Below are 27977 nucleotides of genomic sequence, written 5' to 3' on the forward strand. Positions count from 1 at the left end.
ATGTCTTGAAGATTCTGTCTGGTCCACTGAGCCCTCTGGATCAAAAAATATGGTCTTTAAGAGACCCCATTCTGTCTGGTCCACTGAGCCCCTGGATCACGGTCTCCTTCATGTCTTGACCCCATTCTGTCTGGTCCACTGAGCCCTCTGGATCACGGTCTGGTCTCCTTCATGTCTTGACCCCATTCTGTCTGGTCCACTCCCTCTGGATCACGGTAAGGTCTCCTTCATGTCTTGACCCCATTCTGTCTGGTCCACTGAGCCCTCTGGATCACGGTCTGGTCTCCTTCATGTCTCTGTTAAAATATTCTGTCTGGTCCACTGAGCCCTCTGGATCACGGTCTGGTCTCCTTCATGTCTTGACCCCATTCTGTCTGGTCCACTGAGCCCTCTGGATCACGGTCTGGTCTCCTTCATGTCTTGACCCCATTCTGTCTGGTCCACTGAGCCCTCTGGATCACGGTCTGGTCTCCTTCATGTCTTGACCCAATTCTGTCTGGTCCACTGAGCCCTCTGGATCACGTTCTAGTCTCCTTCATGTCTTGACCCCATTCTGTCTGGTCCACTGAGCCCTCTGGATCACGGTCTCCTTCATGTCTTGACCCCATTCTGTCTGGTCCACTGAGCCCTCTGGATCACGGTCTGGTCTCCTTCATGTCTTGACCCCATTCTGTCTGGTCCACTGAGCCCTCTGGATCACGGTCTGGTCTCCTTCATGTCTTGACCCCATTCTGTCTGGTCCACTGAGCCCTCTGGATCACGGTCTCCTTCATGTCTTGACCCCATTCTGTCTGGTCCACTGAGCCCTCTGGATCACGGTCTCCTTCATGTCTTGACCCCATTCTGTCTGGTCCACTGAGCCCTCTGGATCACGGTCTGGTCTCCTTCATGTCTTGACCCCATTCTGTCTGGTCCACTGAGCCCTCTGGATCACGGTCTGGTCTCCTTCATGTCTTGACCCCATTCTGTCTGGTCCACTGAGCCCTCTGGATCACGGTATGGTCTCCTTCATGTCTTGACCCCATTCTGTCTGGTCCACTGAGCCCTCTGGATCACGGTCTGGTCTCCTTCATGTCTTGACCCCATTCTGTCTGGTCCACTGAGCCCTCTGGATCATGGTCTGGTCTCCTTCATGTCTTGACCCCATTCTGTCTGGTCCACTGAGCCCTCTGGATCACGGTCTGGTCTCCTTCATGTCTTGACCCCATTCTGTCTGGTCCACTGAGCCCTCTGGATCACGGTCTGGTCTCCTTCATGTCTTGACCCCATTCTGAGACAGATTTAATCGACATCCACATCTTTCGGTGTCTGAGGAGACAGATTTAATCGACATCCACATCTTTCAGGGGAGACAGATTTTTACACCTTTGCAATTCGAACCAGTGACCTTTCAGCGACCTTTCAGGTTACTGGTCCAACCGCAAGGGAGGAGACTTTAAGGGAAAGTTTCACCCACATTTCTAAATGACATACATTGAAGAGGGAAAGGTCGGTAAGATCAGGTCAAAGGTCAAATGGTTGAACAAATGCAAAGGAGTGAGGAAAGAGCCAAATGAATAGTAGCTTCGAGGTTAGAAATGCTGCCCATAACAGGGAGTGATCCATCTGTCAAAGGGTTATCAGCTACAATATCTCCATATACTACCTACTGCTGTTGTGCCCTTGAGCAAGGCACTTTACCCGTAAGTGCCAAGCCTGTGATGTGTGTGTCAGGTTGGTCACTAACATAATATCTGTGCAAATGACTAATAAAGCAAGTATGGTAAAATTAAGACTATGTATCTAGTCCCAAAGCGGCTGCAGGGTTCTAAGATGCTCTGGTGAAGTGAAGTCTGTCAAGTTTTCATTAAGGTTGTACTATTGGTTATCGGTGTGGAAGACGTAGATGCTGTTTTATACAGGGTCAATGAAAATCTGTGGGGGGGGTTTCCCTCCAAAACTCTGTTCACCCTCTCTCAAAAAATAATTATTTACCCTCTCACTTTGGATTTAAAGAGGCCAGGTTCGACTCATTCAGTGTATCCTTTACAAAGTTGTCCATTGGTCTAGACCTCTGCATTTAAGTATAGAAATAAAGAAATGTTAGAAACATAGCTAGCTAGCTAACTTGGCTAAATCTAATTTAAACGCTAACGTTAGCTAGCTAACAGAATTTGCTTCCATCTTCAAATTCACAAGCCGAACTAAAGCTACCACTGTCAGAAACCGTTGTAAACAAGTACAGTAACGCTTGTTAACTCAACCAATCACCATGCATGCATGAGATAATTCTGGCAAATAGCTTGGTTAAATTATCCCAGATCGAGAATAAGTAAAATCTAGCTATGCTAACTTAGCTAGCCAGGTAACTTAGCTAACATTAGCTAAAGAAAGAAAGAGTGTCAGAGACAGTCCAGCAGAAGTGTCAGACTTATCTAGCTATGGTAGCTAGCCAGATAACTTTAGATAGCTGTCGTTACATACACTGACAAAGTAAGCTAGCTAGCTAGCCAAATGTTGACAAAAAACATACATTTAGCTATATTCCGTGAAAACACTTCAGTAAGCTAGCCTCGTGAGGCTAACGTTAGCTAGCTAGCTAATGTTACCGCAGCCAGAGATATTAGCACATAAAATGGCTAGCTAGCTAACGGTCATTAGCTAATTCTCAAGCCAACAATAGCTGGCTACCTAATTATGATAGGACAATTCGTAACGTTTACTACCTACCATTGTCATGGTTCAGTCAGCCAAAACACCCTTAGTCTGTCGAAATAACGTTAGCTGTTTTCCACTCAGTCAGTTGCACTAGACCTAGAATACTTGCCAGTTGCCACGTCGCAACACTTGCTCACATTCTGGTGAACTTCACACGCTGGTGGTGGGAGAATTAACCCACTGGCTGGGTCAAATATCCATAACTAAACCTTAATAACCATAACATTCTGTTAAAAATCGTGCAACATTTCAGCGCCCTGCTACTCATGCCAGGACTATAGTATATGCATATGATTAATATGTGTGGATAGAAAACACTCAGACGTTTCTAAAACTGGTTAAATCACGGCTGTGACTATATCAGAACGTGCGTTTCATCGAAAATTGCAGGAAAATCTGATCACTGAAAGTGGAAAAATATATCCATGCACAACTTCAACCAATTGTTAAAAGTGACCCCCATTAAATGGAGCCGAGGTTGCAATACCTACAGCTTCCACACGATGTCAACAGTCTTGTCATTTGCCTACTATTTTTTTCTTGGTCAAACAGACACAAGGCAGAGCAGTTCTTCCGGTCTCCGACCGGATATTTTGGTTGAGATTTACCCGGACATTATTTCCAGATGCACAGCTATAGAATATAATTCGCCTCGTGATCAATTTGATCGCTTTTTAACGTTTACTAATACCTAAAGTTGCATTACAAAAGTATTTCGAAGTGTTTTGTGAATGTTTATCGTCGACTTTTTAAATTTTAAAATATGACGTTACGTTAAAAAACGCTATTTTTTTCATTGATCACACACTCTTCATAGATCGATATCTAGGCTATATATGGACCGATTTAATCGAAAAAAAGGACCCAATAGTGATTATGGGACATCTAGGAGTGCCAACAAAGAAGATGGTCAAAGGTAATGAATGTTTTATATTTTATTTGTGCGGCTTGTGTAGCGACAACTATGCTAATTATTTTGTTTACGTCCCCTGCGGGTCTTTTGGGGTGTTACATGCTATCAGATAATAGCTTCTCATGCTTTCGCCGAAAAGCATTTTACAAATCTGACTCGGTGGATAGATTCACAACGAGTGTAGCTTTAATTCACTACCTTGAATGTGTATTTTAATGAAAGTTTAATGAAAGTTTGAGTTTTATCAAAAACTATAGGTGGAACTCTGAAACTCCGCTGAGTGATGTTCCTGCCAGGGAACTGTATTCTGTACATCCTTAAGAAGTTTTAACAAGTCACATAATAAGTTGCATGGACTCAATTTGTGTGCAATAATAGTGTTTAATATGATTTTTAAATGACTACTCCACAAATACAATTATCTCAATCGAGCAGTGAATTTCAAACACAACGACCAGGGAGGTTTTCCAACGCCTCACAAAGAAGGGCACCTATTGGTAGATGCGTACAAAACAAAGCAGACATTGAACATCCCTTTGATCATGTTGAAGTTATTAACTACACTTTGGATGGTGTATCAATACACCCAGTCACTGCAAAGATACAGGCGTCCTTCCCAACTCAGCTGCCGGAGAGGAAGGAAACCGCTCCGGTATTTCACCATGAGGTCAATGGTGACTTTAAAACAGTTACAGAGTTCCATGGCTGTGATAGGTAGAAAACTGATGATGTATCAACAACATTTTAGTTACTCCACAATATTTACATAAATTACAGATTGAAATAAAGGAAGCCTGTACAGAGTAGAATATTCCAAAATATGCTTCCTGTTTGCAATAAGGCACAAAAGTAAGCCTGCAAAAAATGTGGCAAAGACATTAACTTTAAGTCCTGAATACAAAGTGTTATATTTGGGACAAATCCAACACAACACATCACTGAGTACCACTCTTCATATTTTCAAGCATGGTGGCGACTACATCATGTTATGGGTATACTTGTCATCGGCAATGACTGGGGAGTTTTATAGGATAAAAATAAATGGAATAGAGCTAAGCACAGGCAAAATCCTATAGGAAAACCTGGTTCAGTCTGCTTTCCAACAGTCACTGGGAGAGAAATGCACCTTTCAGCAGGACAATAACATAAAACACAAGGTCAATTCTACACTGGAGTTGCTCACCAAGACGACATTAAATGTTCCCGAGTGGCCTAGTGACCGTTTTGACTTAAATTGGCTTGAAAATCTACAGCCAAGCTGGACCATGGCTGTCTGGCAATGATTAACAACCAACTTGATAGAGCTTGACACATTGTTTTAAGAATAATGGGAAAATATTGTATAATCCAGGTGGGCAAAGCTCTTAGAGACTTACCCAGAAATACTCACAGCTGTAATGACTCTTAGAGACGAACCCAGAAAGACTCACAGCTGTAATGACTCTTAGAGACGAACCCAGAAAGACTCACAGCTGTAATGACTCTTAGAGACATACCCAGAAAGACTCACAGCTGTAATGACTCTTAGAGACGAACCCAGAAAGACTCACAGCTGTAATGACTCTTAGAGACGTACCCAGAAAGACTCACAGCTGTAATGACTCTTAGATACATACCCAGAAAGACTCACAGCTGTAATGACTCTTAGAGACGAACCCAGAAAGACTCACAGCTGTAATGACTCTCTTAAATAGCCAGAAAGACTAGCTGTAATGACTCTTAGAACAAACCAATAAAGACTCACAGCTGTAATGTCTCCTTAGAGACGAACCCAGAAAGACTCACAGCTGTAACTCTTAGACTCCCAGAAAGACTCACAGCTGTAATGACTCTTAGACTTACCCAGAAAGACTCACAGCTGTAATGACTCTTAAATACTTAGCCAGAAAGACTCGCAAATGACTCTTAGAAAGACTCACAGCTGTAATGACTCTTAGATACGTAGAAAGACTCACAGCTGTAATGACTCTTAGAGACCAGAACTCAGCTGTACTTAGAGACGAACCCATAAAGACTCACAGCTGTAATGTCTCCTTAGAGACAAACCCAGAAAGACTCACAGCTGTAATGACTCTTAGAGACTTAGCCAGAAAGACTCACAGCTGTAATCGCTGCCAAAGGTGATTCTAACATCTATTGACTCAGGTGGTTGAATACTTATACAAATCAAGATGTAAAAAGAAAATAAAAGAGTACAACTAAATCAATTGTATCCCCAATCTGTAACACAACAAAATGTGGAAAACGTCAAGGGGTGTGAATGCTTCCTGAAAGCACTGTGGCTAAAATGCTGCAGCACACGACAGGTGTCTGTGAGAGTGGGAAGGTGCAGCACAGAAGGAGCATATATATAGATATATATACATACACTCAATTTCCTTCCTCATATATATGTATATATATATACGTGATTATTGCAATACAGGCACTTGGAACATTGCGTTTAAACATAAATTCAAATGAATTGGATATAACGACCCAGGCCAAACACAAATGTACAGATGAAACCCTGAAGGAATTAGTAAAACAAATCATGATGTTATTTTTTAATTTGACCTTTATTTTACTAGGCATGTCAGTTGAGAACAAATTCTTATTTTCAATGACGGCCTAGTGGGTTAACTGCCTGTTCAGAACAACAGATTTGTACCTTGTCAGCTCGGGGATTCGAACTTGCAACCTTTCGGTTACTAGTCCAACGCTCTAACCACTAGGCTACCCTGCCGTCCCCTATTGTATGAGCTTATTACACAGGTGACCTAGCTGGCCTGATACAGAAAATCATGCCTGGTCATCAGTGGCGGTCAGTGTCGTTTAAGATAAGGGAGGACCAAAAAAAAAAGTATTCTTTATGAGCATGACCTTATGTCTATTAAAGCATATTGGGATGACTGTCATTCTTATTCCATTCACCCAGTTAAATGTAACATTGATAGGTTTAGGCTACTACCTGATCCTCTAATTTCCTCTGTACCCATCATGAGGTTGCTACAACCTAGCCTATGAATGGAAGTTTACAACATAGGTGTACAGTTCGAGATTATTTTTTGTAATCGAGGTGACAAACATCGACATTCTATACTTCCTTGCACACTCTTGCCTGCATGTAGCTGATCTGGGGTGTAATCATTAGTCCAAAAGTTGTAAATGAGAGTTTCTATTAGACAAATTCAGGTATGTTTATCTCCGTTTCATTCCGTTAAGACATTTCTTTTTCAACAGAATCGATGGAATGAATACACCCCCGATCACACTCAAACACAGTGCACTTTCATAGCAGCCACGTTGTGTTCCACATACACAGCATGATCCCTTTTGATACTTGTATCTATAAATATTCTCCTCTCACCTTTCCCTTATCTTGTGGGCACATCAGCTGTCTGTAACCAGGCAAAATAACCTTTTGAAACCAAACCTTCATATCATAACCCCTAACCACTTCACACATCCTACATTGTTGTCACCATATTAACGTTATAGTCAACATAGCTACCAGAACTACAGTGTACAGTGAGAAAGCAGTTTAGCAGTCACACCAGAGGGCCAAGGTGGCAACAAGTGAATAAAACCAAACGCTAACCTTGTCTTGGAAGAGTTCCAGTGTTGGATAGCCATAGCCAGCTAGCTAACATAGCATCCCTCTCTGTTGGATAGCCATAGCCAGCTAGCTAACATAGCATCCCTCTCTGTTGGATAGCCATAGCCAGCTAGCTAACATAGCATCCCTCTCTGTTGGATAGCCATAGCCAGCTAGCTAACATAGCATCCCTCTCTGTTGGATAGCCATAGCCAGCTAGCTAACATAGCATCCCTCTCTGTTGGATAGCCATAGCCAGCTAGCTAACATAGCATCCCTCTCTGTTGGATAGCCATAGCCAGCTAGCTAACATAGCATCCCTCTCTGTTGGATAGCCATAGCCAGCTAGCTAACATAGCATCCCTCTCTGTTGGATAGCCATAGCCAGCTAGCTAACATAGCATCCCTCTCTGTTGGATAGCCATAGCCAGCTAGCTAACATAGCATCCCTCTCTGTTGGATAGCCATAGCCAGCTAGCTAACATAGCATCCCTCTCTGTTGGATAGCCATAGCCAGCTAGCTAACATAGCATCCCTCTCTGTTGGATAGCCATAGCCAGCTAGCTAACATAGCATCCCTCTCTGTTGGATAGCCATAGCCAGCTAGCTAACATAGCATCCCTCTCTGTTGGATAGCCATAGCCAGCTAGCTAACATAGCATCCCTCTCTGTTGGATAGCCATAGCCAGCTAGCTAACATAGCATCCCTCTCTGTTGGATAGCCATAGCCAGCTAGCTAACATAGCATCCCTCTCTGTTGGATAGCCATAGCCAGCTAGCTAACATAGCATCCCTCTCTGTTGGATAGCCATAGCCAGCTAGCTAACATAGCATCCCTCTCTGTTGGATAGCCATAGCCAGTTAGCTAACATAGCATCCCTCTCTGTTGGATAGCCATAGCCAGCTAGCTAACATAGCATCCCTCTCTGTTGGATAGCCATAGCCAGCTAGCTAACATATCATCCCTCTCTGTTGGATAGCCATAGCCAGCTAGCTAACATATCATCCCTCTCTGTTGGATAGCCATAGCCAGCTAGCTAACATAACATCCCTCTCTGTTGGATAGCCATAGCCAGCTAGCTAACATATCATCCCCTCTCTGTTGGATAGCCATAGCCAGCTAGCTAACATAACATCCCTCTCTGTTGGATAGCCATAGCCAGCTAGCTAACATAACATCCCTCTCTGTTGGATAGCCATAGCCAGCTAGCTAACATAACATCCCTCTCTGTTGGATAGCCATAGCCAGCTAGCTAACATAGCATCCCTCTCTGTTGGATAGCCATAGCCAGCTAGCTAACATAGCATCCCTCTCTGTTGGATAGCCATAGCCAGCTAGCTAACATAGCATCCCTCTCTGTTGGATAGCCATAGCCAGCTAGCTAACATAGCATCCCTCTCTGTTGGATAGTCATAGCCAGTTAGCTAACATAGCATCCCTCTCTGTTGGATAGCCATAGCCAGCTAGCTAACATAGCATCCCTCTCTGTTGGATAGCCATAGCCAGCTAGCTAACATAGCATCCCTCTCTTTTTGAGCCAGGTGTTTGAGTAGGCTAAACTAGCTAGCTGCATTCGCTAGCTAAGTAAGTGGGGAAGAAATACAACTAAATCTCTCTCTCTCTCTCTCTCTCTCTCTCTCTCTCTCTCTCTTTCTTGCTTCTCATTCATTTTTTAAAGAAATTTGTTCAAAATTGTTCAACAGTTGTCTTTCTCTCTCTTTGAGTTAACTACTCACCACATGTTATGCCTTGCAGTGCAATCTAGCTGTAGCTTACGCTTTCAGTACTAGATTCATTTTCTGGTCCTTTGATTGGGTGCACAACATGTCAGTTCATGCTGCAAGAGCTCAGATATGTTGGAGCCCGTCCTCCGGAAGTTGTCATAATTACTGTGTAGGTCTATGGAAAGGGGTGAGAACCACGAGCCTCTAGGTTTTGTATTGAAATCAATGTACCCAGGGGAGGACAGAAGCTAGATGTTATTCGGCTATAGCATGATGCTCTTGAGGCTACTGTAGACCTTCTTTGCAAAACAATGTGTTTTAATCAATAATTTGATGACGTGAATATATTTAGTATACAGTTGAAGTACATTGAAATACATTTAAACTTAGTTCTTCACAATTCCTGACATTTAATCCTATTAAAAATGTCCTGTCTTAGGTCAGTTAGGATCACCACTTTATTTTAAGAATGTCAATTAGCCTATCAGAATATTCTAAAGCCATGACATCATTATCTGGAATTTTCCAAGCTGTTTAAAGGCACAGTCAACTTAGTGTATGTAAACTTCTGACCCACTGGAAATGTGATATAGTGAATTATAAGTGAAATAATCTGTCAGTAAACAATTGTTGGAAAAATGACTTGTGTCATGCACAAAGTAGATGTCCTAAACGACTTGCCAAAACTATAGTTTAACAAGAAATTTGTGGAGTGGTTTAAAAACAAGTTTTAATGACTCCAACCTAAGTGTATGTTAACTTCCGACTTTAACTGTATGTAAATAATGTATTTCTGTATCTAAAAATGATTACTTTTTAAATATTACGCTATTTTTATCTTTATGAAACTCACTGATGAGGGCTACACTGCTTGGCATCTCTCTCTCTCTTGCTCTCTCTCTTGCTCTCTGCCTTAGCTTCCAATGCACAGTTCAGAACCCTTTCCCCTTACACCGTGTCAACACATCCTAATCTGAAGAACGTGGGTGCCATGCCAACACATCCCTGTACCCTTTCAGAGGATATGACTTGCCAACTCACAACACATCCCTATCAGAACCAGTGTGTGATCACACTCTCTATGACATAGTTCCTTCCTGTTGCCACGGTCGCCATGGCACCGAGGTGTTCTGTCTGCTAATGAACGTAGAATAAAGTGATCCAGCCAGGAACCAGGAACTGAAGATGTCAAAGAGTTTCATGCTCTGAGTTTTATGTACAAGTACATTCGGAAAGTATTCAGACCCCTTCACTTGTTCCACATTGTGTTACGTTACAGCCTTATTCTAAAATGGATGAACTACATGTTTTTCTCATCAATCTACACACAATACCCCATAAATACCTTTTTTACATAAGTATTCAGACCCTTTGCTATGAGAGTCAAAATTGTGCTTAAGTGCATCCTGTTTCTATTGATCATCATTGAGATGTTTCTACAACTTGATAATTGGTACGTTCAGTTGATTGTACATCATTTGGAAAGGCACACAACAGTATGTCAGGGCAAAAACCAAGCCATGAGGTCGAAGGAATTGTCTGAATAGCTCCGAGACAGGATTGTGTCGAAGCACAGATCTGGGGGAGGGTAGCAAAACATGTCTGCAGTATTGAAGGTCCTCCAAGAACACGGTGGCTTCCATCATTATTAAATGGAAGAAGATTGGAACCACCAGGACTCTTCCTCGTGCTGTCCGACCTGTCAAACTGAGCAATCGGGGGAGAAGGGCCTTTGTCAAGGAGGTGACCAAGAACCCCATGGTCACTCTGACAGAGTTCCAGAGTTCCTCTGTGGAGATGAGAGAACCTTCCAGAAGGACAACCATCTCTGCAGCACTCCACCAATCTGCCCTTTATGGTAGAGTGGCCAGGCGGAAGCCATCCCTACGGTGAAGCATGGTGGATGCAGCACGCCGAGGAACTTGAAGCTTTTGACCCTATCAACGTTGGCCCCGCTGATGTGGATGGGGGTGTGCTCCCTATTCTGTCTCCTGTAGTCCACGATCAGCTCCTGCATTTTGTTGAAATTGAAGGAGAGGTAATTATCCTGGCACCACTCTGCACTGCACTGTGCAGTGCAACGAACTGCATTCTTACACAGGTAGTCCTCTTGTCCAGGTGGGAAAGGGCGGTGTGCAGTGCAACGTCCGTGGATCTGTATATGATTTGTAGTGGGTCAAGGATGGGGTGGAGGTGATATAGGCCTTGACCTACAAAGCACTTCATGATGACAGATGTTACCTCTCACGCTGTCTGTATCTCTCTGTCTGTATCTCTCTGTCTGTATCTCTCTGTCTGTATCTCTCTGTCTGTATCTCTCTGTCTGTATCTCCCTCTGTCTGTATCTCTCTCTGTCTGTCTGTATCTCCCTCTCTCTCTGTCTGTATCTCTCTCCCTCTGTCTGTATCTCTCTGTCTGTATCTCTCTGTCTGTATCTCCCTCTCTCGCTCTGTCTGTATCTCTCTGTCTGTATCTCTCTGTCTGTATCTCTCTGTCTGTATCTCTCTGTCTGTATCTCTCTGTCTGTATCTCTGTCTGTATCTCTCTGTCTGTATCTCTCTCTCTCTGTCTGTATCTCCCTCTCTCTCTCTGTCTGTATCTCCCTCTCTCTCTCTGTCTGTATCTCCCTCTCTCTCTCTGTCTGTATCTCTCTGTCTGTATCTCCCTCTCTCTGTCTGTATCTCCCTCTGTCTGTATCTCTCTGTCTGTATCTCCCTCTCTCTCTCTGTCTGTATCTCCCTCTCTCTCTCTGTCTGTATCTCCCTCTCTCTCTCTGTCTGTATCTCCCTCTCTCTCTCTGTCTGTATCTCCCTCTCTCTCTCTGTCAATTCAATTCAATTCAAGGGCTTTATTGGCATGGGAAACATGTGTTAACATTGCCAAAGTAAGTGAGGTAGATAATATAAAAAGTGAATATATAAAGTGAAATAAACAATAAATGAACATAAACATTACACATACAGAAGTTGCAAAACAATGAACACATTACAAATGTCATATTATATATATATATACAGTGTTTTAACAATGTACAAATGGTTAAAGGACACAAGATAAAATAAATCAGCATAAATATGGGTTGTATTTAAAATGGTGTTTGTTCTTCATTGGTTGCCCTCTGTCTCTATCTCCCTTTCTCTGTCTCTATCTCCCTTTCTCTGTCTCTATCTCCCTTTCTCTGTCTATATCTCTGTTTTTATCTCCCTCTGTCTGTAACTCCATTTCTCTGTCTCTCTCATCTCTCTTTTCCTATTTTCTCATGCCCTCCCTCCCATTTCTCCCCCCATGCCTCGAGACTGGAGAGCTAAGGATACTGTTTCAGGCTTTTAAGATAGGAGTGATTATAGTTTTAGTCTGGACAGAAAGAGGGGATACAGTTTCTCTGGATGGAAGAGGCAGCTGTATTTTCTCCTTTGTTTTAGGTGAACCTATTGAAATGTAACCGCTGTGTAGCTAGTACCTCAGGGATCGTTTCAGTATTGCTTAACATCTCTTCATCTCACCGTTCCACTTGGACACTGTCCACTGAGGAGCACAGAGCTCTCATTTCCTCTAGATCAGGGGTGTCTGCTCTGTAATGGATCGAGAAGATACAGTCTCTGTCTTTTTTTTATTTGTGTGAAAAGCTTTTGCAATGTCAAAATAGAGAATGAAACCAGAGTACAACAATATTTGAATTGTAGATTGTCCTCAAGAAAATACCATTTTAAATATATGAAAATTAGACATTTGCAAAGCAGACATTTTTCTGAACTAGCCTGTCACTTAAGTCATTTAAGGATGTCCTTACTAAAACAAACTTTTAACCAGGGCCCATAGGGGACAGGGCACTGCAGTATATAGGCACTGTAGAGGGTATAGGGTGCTATTTCAGAGGGGACAGGGCACTGCAGTATATAGGCACTGTAGAGGGTATAGGGTGCTATTTCATGTGTTATTTACTGCTAAATTGTGTGTGAACACATCAATTTAAATCATAATCACTCTTTTATTATCTCTAGTAATGATGTGGTGCTATTATCTCTCTTAATGATATTATCTCTAGTAAGAATGTGGCGATGTTATCTCTAGTAATGATGCAGTGATATTATCTCTAGTAATGATGCGGTGATATTATCTCTAGTAATGATGTGGTGCTATTATCTCTCTTAATGATATTATCTCTAGTAAGAATGTGGTGATATTATCTCTAGTAATGATGCAGTGACATTATCTCTAGTAATGATGCGGTGATATTATCTCTAGTAATGATGTGGTGCGATTATCTCTCTTAATGATATTATCTCTAGTAAGAATGTGGCGATGTTATCTCTAGTATTGATGTGGTGATGCTATCTCTAGTAATGATATTATCTCTAGTACTGATGTGGTGATATTATCTCTAGTAAATATATTATCTCTAGTAATGATATTATCTCCAGTATTGGAGTTGTGTCAGATCTAGTTGTGTCAGATCTAGTTGTGTCAGATCTAGTTGTGTCAGATCTAGTTGTGTCAGATCTAGTTGTGTCAGATCGAGTTGTGTCAGATCGAGTTGTGTCAGATCTAGTTGTGTCAGATCGAGTTGTGTCAGATCTAGTTGTGTCAGATCTAGTTGTGTCAGATCTAGTTGTGTCAGATCTAGTTGTGTCAGATCTAGTTGTGTCAGATCTAGTTGTGTCAGATCGAGTAAAGATAGTATCTCTACATGTAATGACTGTGTATTTATTGCGGATACCAGAAAACCCTTTTCATTATTTTGATTATGTAAAAATTCATTTTTAAACCAAATTCCCAATGCAAGCTTCATAAATAAATGATCGTTTTTCAAGCACTTTCATATTGTTGCGTGATGTCACATTGCTGGTTATCGATGTAAACAGTTCAATTTCTTGATCACCACATTTTTTTGGAGCTGCATATTTATTATGGCGATCCTCTTTCACTACATTGTGACATTTGCACTACACCCGATCCTATAGTAATAATAATAATAAATAATAATAAATAATAATAATATATAGCTGTCAATGATTAGTATTAGAGGACTAACAGGGGGCGCTGTGTCAAAGCCCCTCTTTGTATGTGTTTTATGTGGTCACTAATATAAATGTAAATGAACCATGTCCATTGCACACTAACGATGATGACTGGTCAATTAGTCGAGCTTCATTTTAGATTTGAAATATATTTTTTTGACAATAATTTGGTCCAGTACTGTAGGACTATTGGTCCAGTACTGTAGGCCTATTGGTCCAGTACTGTAGGCCTATTGGTCCAGTACCGTAGGCCTATTGGTCCAGTACTGTAGGACTATTGGTCCAGTACTGTAGGACTATTGGTCCAGTACTGTAGGTCTATTGGTCCAGTACTGTAGGACTATTGGTCCAGTACTGTAGGACTATTGGTCCAGTACTGTAGGCCTATATGGTCTACTGTAGGCCTATTGGTCCAGTAAAACCCTTTTCTTATTTTGGTCCAGTACTGTTTTAGGACTATTGGTCCAGTACTGTAGGCCTATTGGTCCAGTACTGGAGGCCTATTGGTCCAGTGATGTCACATTGGCCTGGTCCAGTACTGTAAACTATTGGTCAATTTCTGTAGGCCTATTGGTCCAGTACTGTTATGGCGGACTATTGGTCAGTTGCACTAGGCCTATTGATTAGTCCAGTACTGTAGGTCTATTGGTCCAGTACTGTAGGCCCAATATAAATGTAAATGAACCATGTCCAGTACTGTAGGCCAATTGGTCCAGTTTACTTTGAAATATTATTTTTACAATAATTTGGTCCAGTACTGTAGGCCTATTGGTCCAGTACTGTAGGCCTATTGGTCCAGTACTGTAGGCCTATTGGTTCAGTACTGTAGGCCTATTGGTCCAGTACTGTAGGCCTATTGGTCCAGTACTGTAGGCCTATTGGTCCAGTACCGTAGGCCTATTGGTCCAGTACTGTAGGCCTATTGGTCCAGTACTGGAGGCCTATTGGTCCAGTACTGTAGGCCTATTGGTCCAGTACTGTAGGCCTATTGGTCCAGTACCGTAGGCCTATTGGTCCAGTACTGTAGGACTATTGGTCCAGTACTGTAGGCCTATTGGTCCAGTACTGTAGGCCTATTGGTCCAGTACTGTAGGCCTATTGGTCCAGTACCGTATGCCTATTGGTCCAGTACTGTAGGACTATTGGTCCAGTACTGTAGGACTATTGGTCCAGTACTGGAGGCCTATTGGTCCAGTACCGTAGGCCTATTGGTCCAGTACCGTAGGCCTATTGGTCCAGTACTGTAGGCCTATTGGTCCAGTACTGTAGGCCTATTGGTCCAGTACTGTTGGTCCAGTACTGTAGGACTATTGGTCCAGTACTGTAGGCCTATTGGTCCAGTACTGTAGGCCTATTGGTCCAGTACTGTAGGCCTATTGGTCCAGTACTGTAGGACTATTGGTCCAGTACTGTAGGCCTATTGGTCCAGTACTGTAGGCCTATTGGTCCAGTACTGTAGGCCTATTGGTCCAGTACTGTAGGACTATTGGTCCAGTACTGTAGGACTATTGGTCCAGTACTGTAGGCCTATTGGTCCAGTACTGTAGGCCTATTGGTCCAGTACTGTAGGCCTATTGGTCCAGTACTGTAGGCCTATTGGTCCAGTACTGTAGGCCCATTGGTCCAGTACTGTAGGACTATTGGTCCAGTACTGGAGGCCAATTGGTCCAGTACTGTAGGCCCATTGGTCCAGTACTGTAGGCCTGTTGGTCCAGTACTGTAGGACTATTGGTCCAGTACTGTAGGACTATTGGTCCAGTACTGTAGGCCTATTGGTCCAGTACTGTAGGCCTATTGGTCCAGTACTGTAGGCCTATTGGTCCAGTACTGTAGGCCTGTTGGTCCAGTACTGTAGGACTATTGGTCCAGTACTGTAGGACTATTGGTCCAGTACTGTAGGCCTATTGGTCCAGTACTGTAGGCCTATTGGTCCAGTACTGTAGGCCTATTGGTCCAGTACTGTAGGCCCATTGGTCCAGTACTGTAGGACTATTGGTCCAGTACTGGAGGCCTATTGGTCCAGTACGGTAGGCCCACTGGTCCAGTACTGTAGGCCTATTGGTCCAGTACTGTAGGACTATTGGTCCAGTACTGTAGGACTATTGGTCCAGTACTGTAGGCCTATTGGTCCAGTACTGTAGGCCTATTGGTCCAGTACTGTATGCCTATTGGTCCAGTACTGTAGGCCTATTGGTCCAGTACTGTATGCCTATTGGTCCAGTACTGTAGGCCCATGTTAGAAACCAGATCAAATAGGCGAAGGTATAAATATAACATACTAATTTTATGAAAACAATGCCTTCAAAAACGTTACAGCCTCATTCTAAAATGTATTAAATCGTTTTTTTATCATCAAAAAGCACAATACCCCACAATGAACAAAGCGAAAATAGATTTCTAGAAAATGTTGCTAATTTGTTAAAAATAAAAAAAGATCACATTTATATAAGTATTCAGACCCTTTACGCAGTACTTTGTTGAAGCACATTTGGCGGTGTCTGGTTCCCAATCAGAGACAGCTGTTTATCGTTGTCTCTGATTGGGGATCATATTTAGGCAGCCATTTTCCTCCTTTGTGTTGTGAGATCTTGATGTTTAGTTGCTGTACTAATTTGTGTAAATTCACGTTTCGTTCGTTGTTTTTTTTTGTTTTTAAGTGTTGCATTATTAAAAGAGAATGTAACCATACCACGCTGCGCCTTGGTCTCACTCATACGACGATCGTGACAGAAGATCCACCAAAAATGGACTTAAGCAGCGTGTTCAGGAAGAGTGGACTTGGGAGGAGACCCTGGATGGAGCAGGACCCTGGACGCAGGCCGGGGAGTATCGCTGTCCTAAGGAGGAGATAGAGGCAGCGAAAGAGGAACGACGATGATACGAGGAGATAGCTCAACGGAGCAAGCATGAGAGACAACCCTAAGAAATGGAGCCAGTCAGGGAGTCGAGTGAGAGGCTCAAGATTCCGGCATTGAGAGTGCTGCAGAGCAGGCGTGCTATGGTGCGTGTCATCAGCCCGGTGCCACCTGTACCGGTCCCACGCATCAGGTCTCCAGTGTGCCTTCACAGCCCAGTGCGTCCTTTGCTAGCTTCCTGCACTTGCCGGGCTGGAGTGAGCATCCAGTCAGGAAGGGTTGTGCCAGTTCTGCGCTATAGACCTCCAGTGCGCCTCCACAGTCCAGTACGTCCTCTGCCTCCTCTCTGCGCTCATCAGCCCGGTACCACCAGTGCCGGCACCACGCATCAGGCCTCCAGTGCGCCTCCACAGTCCAGAGCTTCAGACGACAGTTTCCAGTCCAGAGCTTCAGGCGACGGTCCACAGTCCGGAACCTCCAACGACGGTCCCCAGTCAGAGGCCTCCAGCGACGAGCTGCAGTCTAGAGTCTTCAGCCACAGAAGCGTAAGGAGGGGGGGCTGCTTCCAGAACCGGAGCCGCCACCGAGGGTAGATGCCCACCCAGACCCTCCCCTATAGGTTCAGGTTTGCGGCCGGGAGTCCGCACCTTTGGGGGGAATACTGTCACGCCCTGACCTTAGATATCTCTGCTTTTCTATATATTTTGGTTAGGTCAGGGTGTGACTAGGGTGGGTACGTCTTTGCCTTGTTAGAAGGTGAACCTTCGCCCCAGTCGGAGGTCCTGAGCGCTCTGGTGCAGGTTTTCACCAAGGATCTCTCAGTACTTTGCTCCGTTCATCTTTCCCTCGATCCTGACTAGTCTCCCAGTCCCTTCCGCTGAAAAACATCCCCATAGCATGATGCTGCCACCACCATGCTTCACCGTGGGATGGTGCCAGGTTTCCTCCAGATGTGACGCTTGGCAAGGAGGCCAAAGACTTCAATCAGAACAGAAAATCTGGTTCCTCGTGGTCTGAGAGTCTTCATGCGATTTGACAACTCCAAGTGGGCTGTCATGTGCCGCTTACTGAAGAGTGGCTTATGTCTGGCCACTATACCATAAGGCCTGATTGGTGAGTGCTGCAGAGATGGTTGTCCTTCTGGAAGGTTCTCTCATCTCCACAGAGGAACTCTAGAGCTCTGTCGGGTTCTTGGACACCTCCCTGACCAATGCCCTTCTCCCCCGATTGCTCAGTTTGGCCGGCCGGCCAGATCTAGGTCTCAATGGTTCCAAACGTCTTACATTTTAGATTGATGGAAGCCAATGTGTTCTTGGGGACCTTCAATGCTGCAGAAATGTTTTGGTACCCTTCCCCAGATCTGTGCACCGACACAATCCTGTCTCAGAGCTCTACGGACAATTTAACTTCATAACTTGATTTTTGTGGGACCTTATATAGACAGGTGTGTCTTTCCAAATCATGTCCAATTTACCACAAGTGGCCAAATCAAGATGTAGAAACATCTCAAGGATGATCAATGGAAGCAGGATGCTCCTGAGCCCAATTTCTAGTCTCATAGCAAAGGGTATTTCTGTTTTTTATATTTAATAAATATGCAAACATTTCTAATGACCTGTTTTCGCTTTGTCATTATGGTGTATTGTGTGTAGAATGCTATTTTTTTTAAATCCATTTTATAATAAGGCTGTAACATAACAAAATTTGGAAAAAGGTGAAGGGGTCTGAATACTTTCCGAAGGCACTGTATGTAGCCAGTGAAACCAGTGAAACTTTGTATGAAAAATATGTATTTTTCCCATTGAGTTTCATACTTGCAATGCCCCACAACCTTCTTCACTTTGATAACCAATGTGTTAGCTCACTCGACCTGTGTTGATTGACAGTTTGCTGGTCCAATCAGAGGGCTGAGTATGCATTTCACTTTCAAATCTGCATGTTTTTTTGGGGGGAATTTTTTGGGCAATTCTGCGCCAACTGTCTCTGGCTGCGTGGAGAGCAATCCACGTAGACTCTGTGCCACAAAATGAATGACAAAACATTAAGAAACCAGATCATTTCAAGTCATCATCAGTGTCTAGTCGAGTTTCGGGGCTCCAAGTCCAAGTTAAGTCTGAAGTTATTTTACTTTCTATCAAGTCAAGTCTCAAGTCATCATGTCATGTGACTGGAGTCCACACCTCTGGTTCTAAGCTTCTACTAATGACATACTGTGTATACATTATGGAGAGGAAATCTAATCAATATGGGATAGTAGTTTGTCATTAGTGAAGGCTTCTTAGCCTTTGTCTGATCTCTGTGTACATTACTACAATGTGTGACATCCATACCATTGTGTCTGTGTTTGCCACCTGTAGTGTTTGCAGGTTTAGTGTTCAGTGAGAATAGTGTCTGAGATGTTGCTACGCTGTGTGTGTGTGTGTGTGTGTGTGTGTGTGTGTGTGCGTGTGCGTGTGCGCGTGCGCGTGCGCGTGAGTGTGAGTGAGTGTGAGTGTGAGTGTGAGTGTGCGTGTGCGTGTGCGTGTGTGTGTGTGTGTGTGTCTGTGTGTGTGTGTGCGTGTATGTGTGTGTGTGTGTGTGTGTGTGCGTGTGCGTGTCTGTGTGTGTGTGTCTGTGTGTCTGTGTCTGTGTCTGTGTCTGTGTGTGTGTGTGTGTGTGTGTGTGTGTGTGTGTGTGTGTGTGTGTGTGTCTGTGTGTGTGTGTGTGTGTGTGTGTGTGTGTGTGTGTGTGTGTGTGTGGTGTGTGTGTCTGTGTGTCTGTGTCTGTGTCTGTGTCTGTGTCTGTGTCTGTGTCTGTGTCTGTGTGTGTGTGTGTGTGTGTGCTTTAGAAAGACATTGGATTGATTGGTTTCTCTTTGTTCCTTTAGCCCCGTCTCCTGTGAGTGTGGTTCGGAAAGGGAATTCTGGGAAGAACAGTATCTCTGTGTCGTGGCAGGAGCCAGATAGACCCAACGGGATAATCCTGGAGTACGAGATCAAATACTTTGAGAAGGTACAACTAACCCTCAAAGAATCAGCAACTATCCACAACTTCCTACAATTATATATAATAATAATAATAATAATAATAATAATATATGATTATATTATATATAGCTACCTACATACTACAACCTCACAAAACTACCTACAATTACCTGCAGCTACCTACCTACATACTACAACCTCACCAAATGCATGCTTTTCAACCGTTCGCTGCCTGCACCCGCACGCCCGACTAGCATCACCACCCTGGATGGTTCCGACCTAGAATATGTGGACATCTATAAGTACCTAGGTGTCTGACTCGACTGTAAACTCTCCTTCCAGACTCATATCAAACATCTCCAATCTAAAATTAAATCTAGAGTCGGCTTTCTATTCCGCAACAAAGCCTCCTTCACTCACGCCGCCAAACCTACCCTAGTAAAACTGAATATCCTACCGATCCTCGACTTCGGCGATGTCATCTACAAAATAGCTTCCAATACTCTACTCAGCAAACTGGGTGCAGTTTATCACAGTGCCATCCGTTTTGTTACTAAAGCACCTTATACCACCCACCACTGCGACCTGTATGCTCTAGTCAGTTGGCCCTCGCTACATATTCGTTGCCAGACCCACTGGCTCCAGGTCATCTACAAGTCCATGCTAGGTAAAGCTCCGCCTTATCTCAGTTCACTGGTCACGATGGCAACACCCACCCGTAGCACGCGCTCCAGCAGGTGTATCTCACTGATCATTCCTAAAGCCAACACCTCATTTGGCCGCCTTTCGTTCCAGTTCTCTGCTGCCTGTGTCTGGAACGAATTGCAGTTGGAGACTTTTATCTCTCTCACCAACTTTAAACATCTGCTTATCTGAGCAGCTAACAGATCGATGCAGCTGTACATAGTCTATTGGTAAATAGCCCACCCAATTTTACCTACCTCATCCCCATACTGTTTATATTTATTTACTTTTCTGCTTTTTTGCACACCAATATCTCTACCTGTACATGACCATCTGATCATTTATCACTCCAGTGTTAATCTGCAATATTGTAATTATTCGCCTACCTCCTCATGCCTTTTGCACACATTGTATATAGACTCCCCTTTTTTTCTACTGTGTTATTGACTTGTTAATTGTTTACTCCATGTGTAACTCTGTGTTGTCTGTTCACACTGCTATGCTTTATCTTGACCAGGTCGCAGTTGCAAATGAGAACTTGTTCTCAACTAGCCTACCTGGTTAAAAATAAACAAATACCTAGAATTACCAATACCTACAATTACGTACAATTCCTTACAACTACCTCCAATTACCTGCAGCTACCTACGTACATACTACAACCTTACAAAGGTAGCAAGTAGCCGAGTGGTTAGCACACACACACACACACATTCATCCTTGTGGCTTTCTCTGGGCTCTCTCCTAGGACCAGGAAACCAGCTACACCATCATCAAGTGCAAGGAAACAGAAATCGTAGCTGACGGGCTGAAGCCATCATCATTCTACATATTCCAGATCAGAGCCAGAACATCAGCCGGGTACGGAGGATTCAGCCGACGCTTCGAGTTTGAGACCAGCCCCTACTGTAAGTCATGCATTTATATAGATAATACACACATGCTGTGTAAAGCCTTGTTCTGTGTAAAGCCTTGTTCTGTGTAAAGCATTGATCTGTGTAAAGCCTTGTTCTGTGTAAAGCATTGATCTGTGTAAAGCCTTGTTCTGTGTAAAGCCTTGTTCTGTGTAAAGCCTTGATCTGTGTAAAGCCTTGATCTGTGTAAAGCATTGATCTGTGTAAATCCTTGTTCTGTGTAAAGCCTTGTTCTGTGTAAAGCCTTGTTCTGTGTAAAGCATTGATCTGTGTAAAGCCTTGTTCTGTGTAAAGCATTGATCTGTGTAAAGCCTTGTTCTGTGTAAAGCATTGTTCTGTGTAAAGCCTTGATCTGTGTAAAGCCTTGATCTGTGTAAAGCCTTGATCTGTGTAAAGCATTGATCTGTGTAAATCCTTGTTCTGTGTAAAGCCTTGTTCTGTGTAAAGCCTTGTTCTGTGTAAAGCATTGATCTGTGTAAAGCCTTGTTCTGTGTAAAGCATTGATCTGTGTAAAGCCTTGTTCTGTGTAAAGCATTGTTCTGTGTAAAGCCTTGTTCTGTGTAAAGCATTGTTCTGTGTAAAGCATTGATCTGTGTAAAGCCTTGTTCTGTGTAAAGCCTTGTTCTGTGTAAAGCATTGATCTGTGTAAAGCCTTGTTCTGTGTAAAGCATTGATCTGTGTAAAGCCTTGTTCTGTGTAAAGCATTGTTCTGTGTAAAGCCTTGATCTGTGTAAAGCATTGATCTGTGTAAATCCTTGTTCTGTGTAAAGCCTTGTTCTGTGTAAAGCCTTGTTCTGTGTAAAGCATTGATCTGTGTAAAGCCTTGTTCTGTGTAAAGCATTGATCTGTGTAAAGCCTTGTTCTGTGTAAAGCATTGTTCTGTGTAAAGCCTTGTTCTGTGTAAAGCCTTGTTCTGTGTAAAGCATTGATCTGTGTAAAGCATTGATCTGTGTAAAGCCTTGTTCTGTGTAAAGCCTTGTTCTGTGTAAAGCCTTGTTCTGTGTAAAGCCTTGTTCTGTGTAAAGCCTTGTTCTGTGTAAAGCATTGATCTGTGTAAAGCCTTGATCTGTGTAAAGCCTCCCCGGAAAATATATTGCATGATTACACCAGGCATGTAGGTCTGTTTAGTATAGGTCCTATATAGACTGTTTAGTATAGGACCTATATAGACTGTTTAGTATAGGACCTATATAGACTGTTTAGTATAGGACCTATATAGACTGTTTAGTATAGGTCCTATATAGACTCTTTAGTATAGGTCTTATATAGACTGTTTAGTATAGGACCTATAGACTGTTTAGTTTTGGACGTACGTAGACTGTTTACTGTAGGACCTCCATAGACTGTAATGTGTCAGCCTCCCCACTAACAGTCTGCCATACCCCAGCAGTAGCTGCATCCAGTGACCGGTCTCAGTTCCCCATCGTCGCTGTGGCCATCACTGTAGGGGTTATTCTACTGGCCCTGGTGACGGGCTTACTGCTTAGTGGAAGGTAAGATATCTCTTTCACCCTGGCTGTGTCCCTGTCTTTGTCCCCTGCCTTGTCCCTGTCTGTGTCCCCTGCCTTGTCCCTGTCTGTGTCCCCGGCCTTGTCCCTGTCTGTGTCCCCTGCCTTGTCCCTGTCTGTGTCCCCTATCTTGTCCCTGTCTGTGTCCCCTGCCTTGTCCCTGTCTGTGTCCCCTATCTTGTCCCTGGCTGTGTCCCTGTCTGTGTCCCCTGTCTTGTCCCTGTCTGTGTCCCCTGCCTTGTCCCTGTCTGTGTCCCCTGTCTTGTCCCTGTCTTTGTCCCCTGCCTTGTCCCTGTCTGTGTCCCCTGCCTTGTCCCTGTCTGTGTCCCCTGCCTTGTCCCTGTCTGTGTCCCCTACCTTGTCCCTGGCTGTGTCCCTGTCTGTGTCCCCTGTCTTGTCCCTGTCTGTGTCCCCTGCCTTGTCCCTGTCTGTGTCCCCTGTCTTGTCCCTGTCTTTGTCCCCTGCCTTGTCCCTGTCTGTGTCCCCTGCCTTGTCCCTGTCTGTGTCCCCTGCCTTGTCCCTGTCTGTGTCCCCTGCCTTGTCCCTGTCTGTGTCCCCTGCCTTGTCCCTGTCTGTGTCCCCTGCCTTGTCCCTGTCTGTGTCCCCTGTCTTGTCCCTGTCTGTGTCCCCTGCCTTGTCCCTGTCTGTGTCCCCTGCCTTGTCCCTGTCTGTGTCCCCTGCCTTGTCCCTGTCTGTGTCCCCTGCCTTGTCCCTGTCTGTGTCCCCTGTCTTGTCCCTGTCTGTGTCCCCTGCCTTGTCCCTGTCTGTGTCCCCTGTCTTGTCCCTGTCTGTGTCCCCTGCCTTGTCCCTGTCTGTGTCCCCTGTCTTGTCCCTGTCTGTGTCCCTGTCTGTGTCCCTGTCTGTGTCCCCTGTCTTGTCCCTGTCTGTGTCCCCTGTCTTGTCCCTGTCTGTGTCCCCTGGCTGTGTCCCTGTCTGTGTCCCCTGTCTTGTCCCTGTCTGTGTCCCCTGCCTTGTCCCTGTCTGTGTCCCCTGTCTTGTCCCTGTCTGTGTCCCCTGCCTTGTCCCTGTCTGTGTCCCCTTGTCCTGTGTGTCCCTGTCTGTGTCCCCTGTCTGTGTCCCCTGTCTTGTCCCTGTCCCCCTGTCTTGTCCCTGTCTGTGTCCCCTGCCTTGTCCCTGTCTGTGTCCCCTGCCTTGTCCCTGTCTGTGTCCCCTGCCTTGTCCCTGTCTGTGTCCCCTGTCTTGTCCCTGTCTGTGTCCCCTGTCTGTGTCCCTGTCTGTGTCCCCTGCCTTGTCCCTGTCTGTGTCCCCTGCCTTGTCCCTGTCTGTGTCCCCTGTCTTGTCCCTGTCTGTGTCCCTGTCTGTGTCCCTGTCTGTGTCCCCTGCCTTGTCCCTGTCTGTGTCCCCTGCCTTGTCCCTGTCTGTGTCCCCTGTCTTGTCCCTGTCTTTGTCCCCTGCCTTGTCCCTGTCTTTGTCCCCTGCCTTGTCCCTGTCTGTGTCCCCTGTCTTGTCCCTGTCTGTGTCCCATGCCTTGTCCCTGTCTGTGTCCCCTACCTTGTCCCTGTCTGTGTCCCCTGTCTTGTCCTTGTCTGTGTCCCCTGCCTTGTCCCTGTCTGTGTCCCCTGCCTTGTCCCTGTCTGTGTCCCCTGTCTTGTCCCTGTCTGTGTCCCCTGCCTTGTCCCTGTCTGTGTCCCCTGTCTTGTCCCTGTCTGTGTCCCCTGTCTTGTCCCTGTCTGTGTCCCCTGCCTTGTCCCTGTCTGTGTCCCCTGCCTTGTCCCTGTCTGTGTCCCCTGTCTTGTCCCTGTCTGTGTCCCCTGTATTGTCCCTGTCTGTGTCCCCTGTCTTGTCCCTGTCTGTGTCCCCTGTCTTGTCCCTGTCTGTGTCCCCTGCCTTGTCCCTGTCTGTGTCCCCTGCCTTGTCCCTGTCTGTGTCCCCTGCCTTGTCCCTGTCTGTGTCCCCTGCCTTGTCCCTGTCTGTGTCCCCTGCCCTGTCCCTGTCTGTGTCCCCTGCCTTGTCCCTGTCTGTGTCCCCTGTCTTGTCCCTGTCTGTGTCCCCTGTCTTGTCCCTGTCTGTGTCCCCTGCCCTGTCCCTGTCTGTGTCCCCTGCCTTGTCCCTGTCTGTGTCCCCTGTCTTGTCCCTGTCTGTGTCCCCTGTCTTGTCCCTGTCTGTGTCCCCTGCCCTGTCCCTGTCTGTGTCCCCTGTCTTGTCCCTGTCTGTGTCCCCTGCCTTGTCCCTGTCTGTATCCCTGTCTTGTCCCTGTCTGTGTCCCCTGCCCTGTCGCTGTCTGTGTCCCCTGCCTGTGTCCCCTGTCTTGTCCCTGTCTGTGTCCCCTGCCCTGTCCCTGTCTGTGTCCCCTGCCTGTGTCCCCTGTCTTGTCCCTGTCTGTGTCCCCTGCCTTGTCCCTGTCTGTATCCCTGTCTTGTCCCTGTCTGTGTCCCCTGCCCTGTCCCTGTCTGTGTCCCCTGTCTGTGTCCCCTGTCTTGTCCCTGTCTGTGTCCCCTGTCTTGTCCCTGTCTGTGTCCCCTGTCCTGAACTAACAGGCTTTACCATGTGTCTGGTGTGTGAACGCTACGGCATGGGGAGGATGGGGCTGTTCTCATACAAATACAGTGATGATTTCTGTCATTCTATTCTATGGATGTTCCACAATACCCTCACAGGAAGCTGAGGCAGAGACAATATCCTGTTTCTCGCACGCTGCACAGGTTACTTTGCATGACAATATCACCACCATAGAGCAACAACAATACCAACAGTCACTATGACTGGCCTGCTGCTGACAACAACAATACCAACAGTCACTATGACTGGCCTGTTGCTGACAACAACAATACCAACAGTCACTATGACTGGCCTGCTGCTGACAACAATACCAACAGTCACTATGACTGGCCTGCTGCTGACAACAACAATACCAACAGTCACTATGACTGGCCTGCTGCTGACAACATCAATACCAACAGTCACAATGACTGGCCTGTTGCTGACAACAACAATACCAACAGTCACTATGACTGGCCTGCTGCTGACAACAACAATACCAACAGTCACTATGACTGGCCTGCTGCTGACAACAATACCAACAGTCACTATGACTGGCCTGCTGCTGACAACAATACCAACAGTCACTATGACTGGCCTGCTGCTGACAACAACAATACCAACAGTCACTATGACTGGTCTGCTGCTGACAACAACAATACCAACAGTCACTTTGACTAGCCTGCTGCTGACAACAACAATACCAACAGTCACTATGACTGGCCTGCTGCTGGCAACAACAATACCAACAGTCACTATGACTGGCCTGCTGCTGACAACAACAATACCAACAGTCACTATGACTGGCCTGCTGCTGACAACAATACCAACAGTCACTATGACTGGCCTGCTGCTGACAACAACAATACCAACAGTCACTATGACTGGCCTGCTGCTGACAACAATACCAACAGTCACTATGACTGGCCTGCTGCTGACAACAACAATACCAACAGTCACTATGACTGGCCTGCTGCTGACAACAACAATACCAACAGTCACAATGACTGGCCTGCTGCTGACAACAACAATACCAACAGTCACTATGACTGGCCTGCTGCTGACAACAATACCAACAGTCACTATGACTGGCCTGCTGCTGACAACAATACCAACAGTCACTATGACTGGCCTGCTGCTGACAACAACAATACCAACAGTCGCTATGACTGGCCTGCTGCTGACAACAACAATACCAACAGTCACTATGACTGGCCTGCTGCTGACAACAACAATACCAACAGTCACTATGACTGGCCTGCTGCTGACAACAATACCAACAGTCACTATGACTGGCCTGCTGCTGGCAACAACAATACCAACAGTCACTATGACTGGCCTGCTGCTGACAACAACAATACCAACAGTCACTATGACTGGCCTGTTGCTGACAACAACAATACCAACAGTCACTATGACTGGCCTGCTGCTGACAACAACAATACCAACAGTCACCATGACTGGCCTGCTGCTGACAACAACAATACCAACAGTCACTATGACTGGCCTGCTGCTGACAACAACAATACCAACAGTCACTATGACTGGCCTGCTGCTGACAACAACAATACCAACAGTCACTATGACTGGCCTGCTGCTGACAACAATACCAACAGTCACTATGACTGGCCTGCTGCTGACAACAACAATACCAACAGTCACTATGACTGGCCTGCTGCTGACAACAACAATACCAACAGTCACTATGACTGGCCTGCTGCTGACAACAACAATACCAACAGTCACTATGACTGGCCTGCTGCTGGCAACAACAATACCAACAGTCACTATGACTGGCCTGCTGCTGGCAACAACAATACCAACAGTCACTATGACTGGCCTGCTGCTGACAACAACAATACTAACAGTCACTATGACTGGCCTGCTGCTGACAACAACAATACCAACAGTCACCATGACTGGCCTGCTGCTGACAACAATACCAACAGTCACTATGACTGGCCTGCTGCTGACAACAACAATACCAACAGTCACTATGACTGGCCTGCTGCTGACAACAATACCAACAGTCACTATGACTGGCCTGCTGCTGACAACAATACCAACAGTCACTATGACTGGCCTGCTGCTGACAACAACAATACCAACAGTCACAATGACTGGCCTGCTGCTGACAACAACAATACCAACAGTCACTATGACTGGCCTGCTGCTGACAACAATACCAACAGTCACTATGACTGGCCTGCTGCTGACAACAACAATACCAACAGTCACTATGACTGGCCTGCTGCTGACAACAACAATACCAACAGTCACTATGACTGGCCTGCTGCTGACAACAACAATACCAACAGTCACTATGACTGGCCTGCTGCTGACAACAATACCAGGTCACTATGACTGGCCTGCTGCTGACAACAACAATACCAACAGTCACTATGACTGGCCTGCTGCTGACAACAACAATACCAACAGTCACTATGACTGGCCTGTTGCTGACAACAACAATACCAACAGTCACTATGACTGGCCTGCTGCTGACAACAACAATACCAACAGTCACTATGACTGGCCTGCTGCTGACAACAACAATACCAACAGTCACTATGACTGGCCTGCTGCTGGCAACAACAATACCAACAGTCACTATGACTGGC

The 27977-nt window shown here is 45.2% G+C and overlaps 1 protein-coding gene across 1 annotated transcript in view; it reads left to right on the top strand.

The window, feature by feature from the left end:
• LOC118377518 (ephrin type-A receptor 5-like) overlaps positions 1–27977 on the top strand; it is a 225241-nt gene that overhangs the window by 117528 nt on the left and 79736 nt on the right. The window contains 5 exon segments of the mRNA XM_052458753.1: positions 17199–17330; positions 18672–18696; positions 19652–19776; positions 21184–21343; positions 22740–22842. Coding sequence (XP_052314713.1) covers positions 17199–17330; positions 18672–18696; positions 19652–19776; positions 21184–21343; positions 22740–22842 — 545 coding nt within the window.

Source organism: Oncorhynchus keta, chromosome 12, assembly GCF_023373465.1.
Source record: "Oncorhynchus keta strain PuntledgeMale-10-30-2019 chromosome 12, Oket_V2, whole genome shotgun sequence".
Taxonomy (NCBI): domain Eukaryota; kingdom Metazoa; phylum Chordata; class Actinopteri; order Salmoniformes; family Salmonidae; genus Oncorhynchus; species Oncorhynchus keta.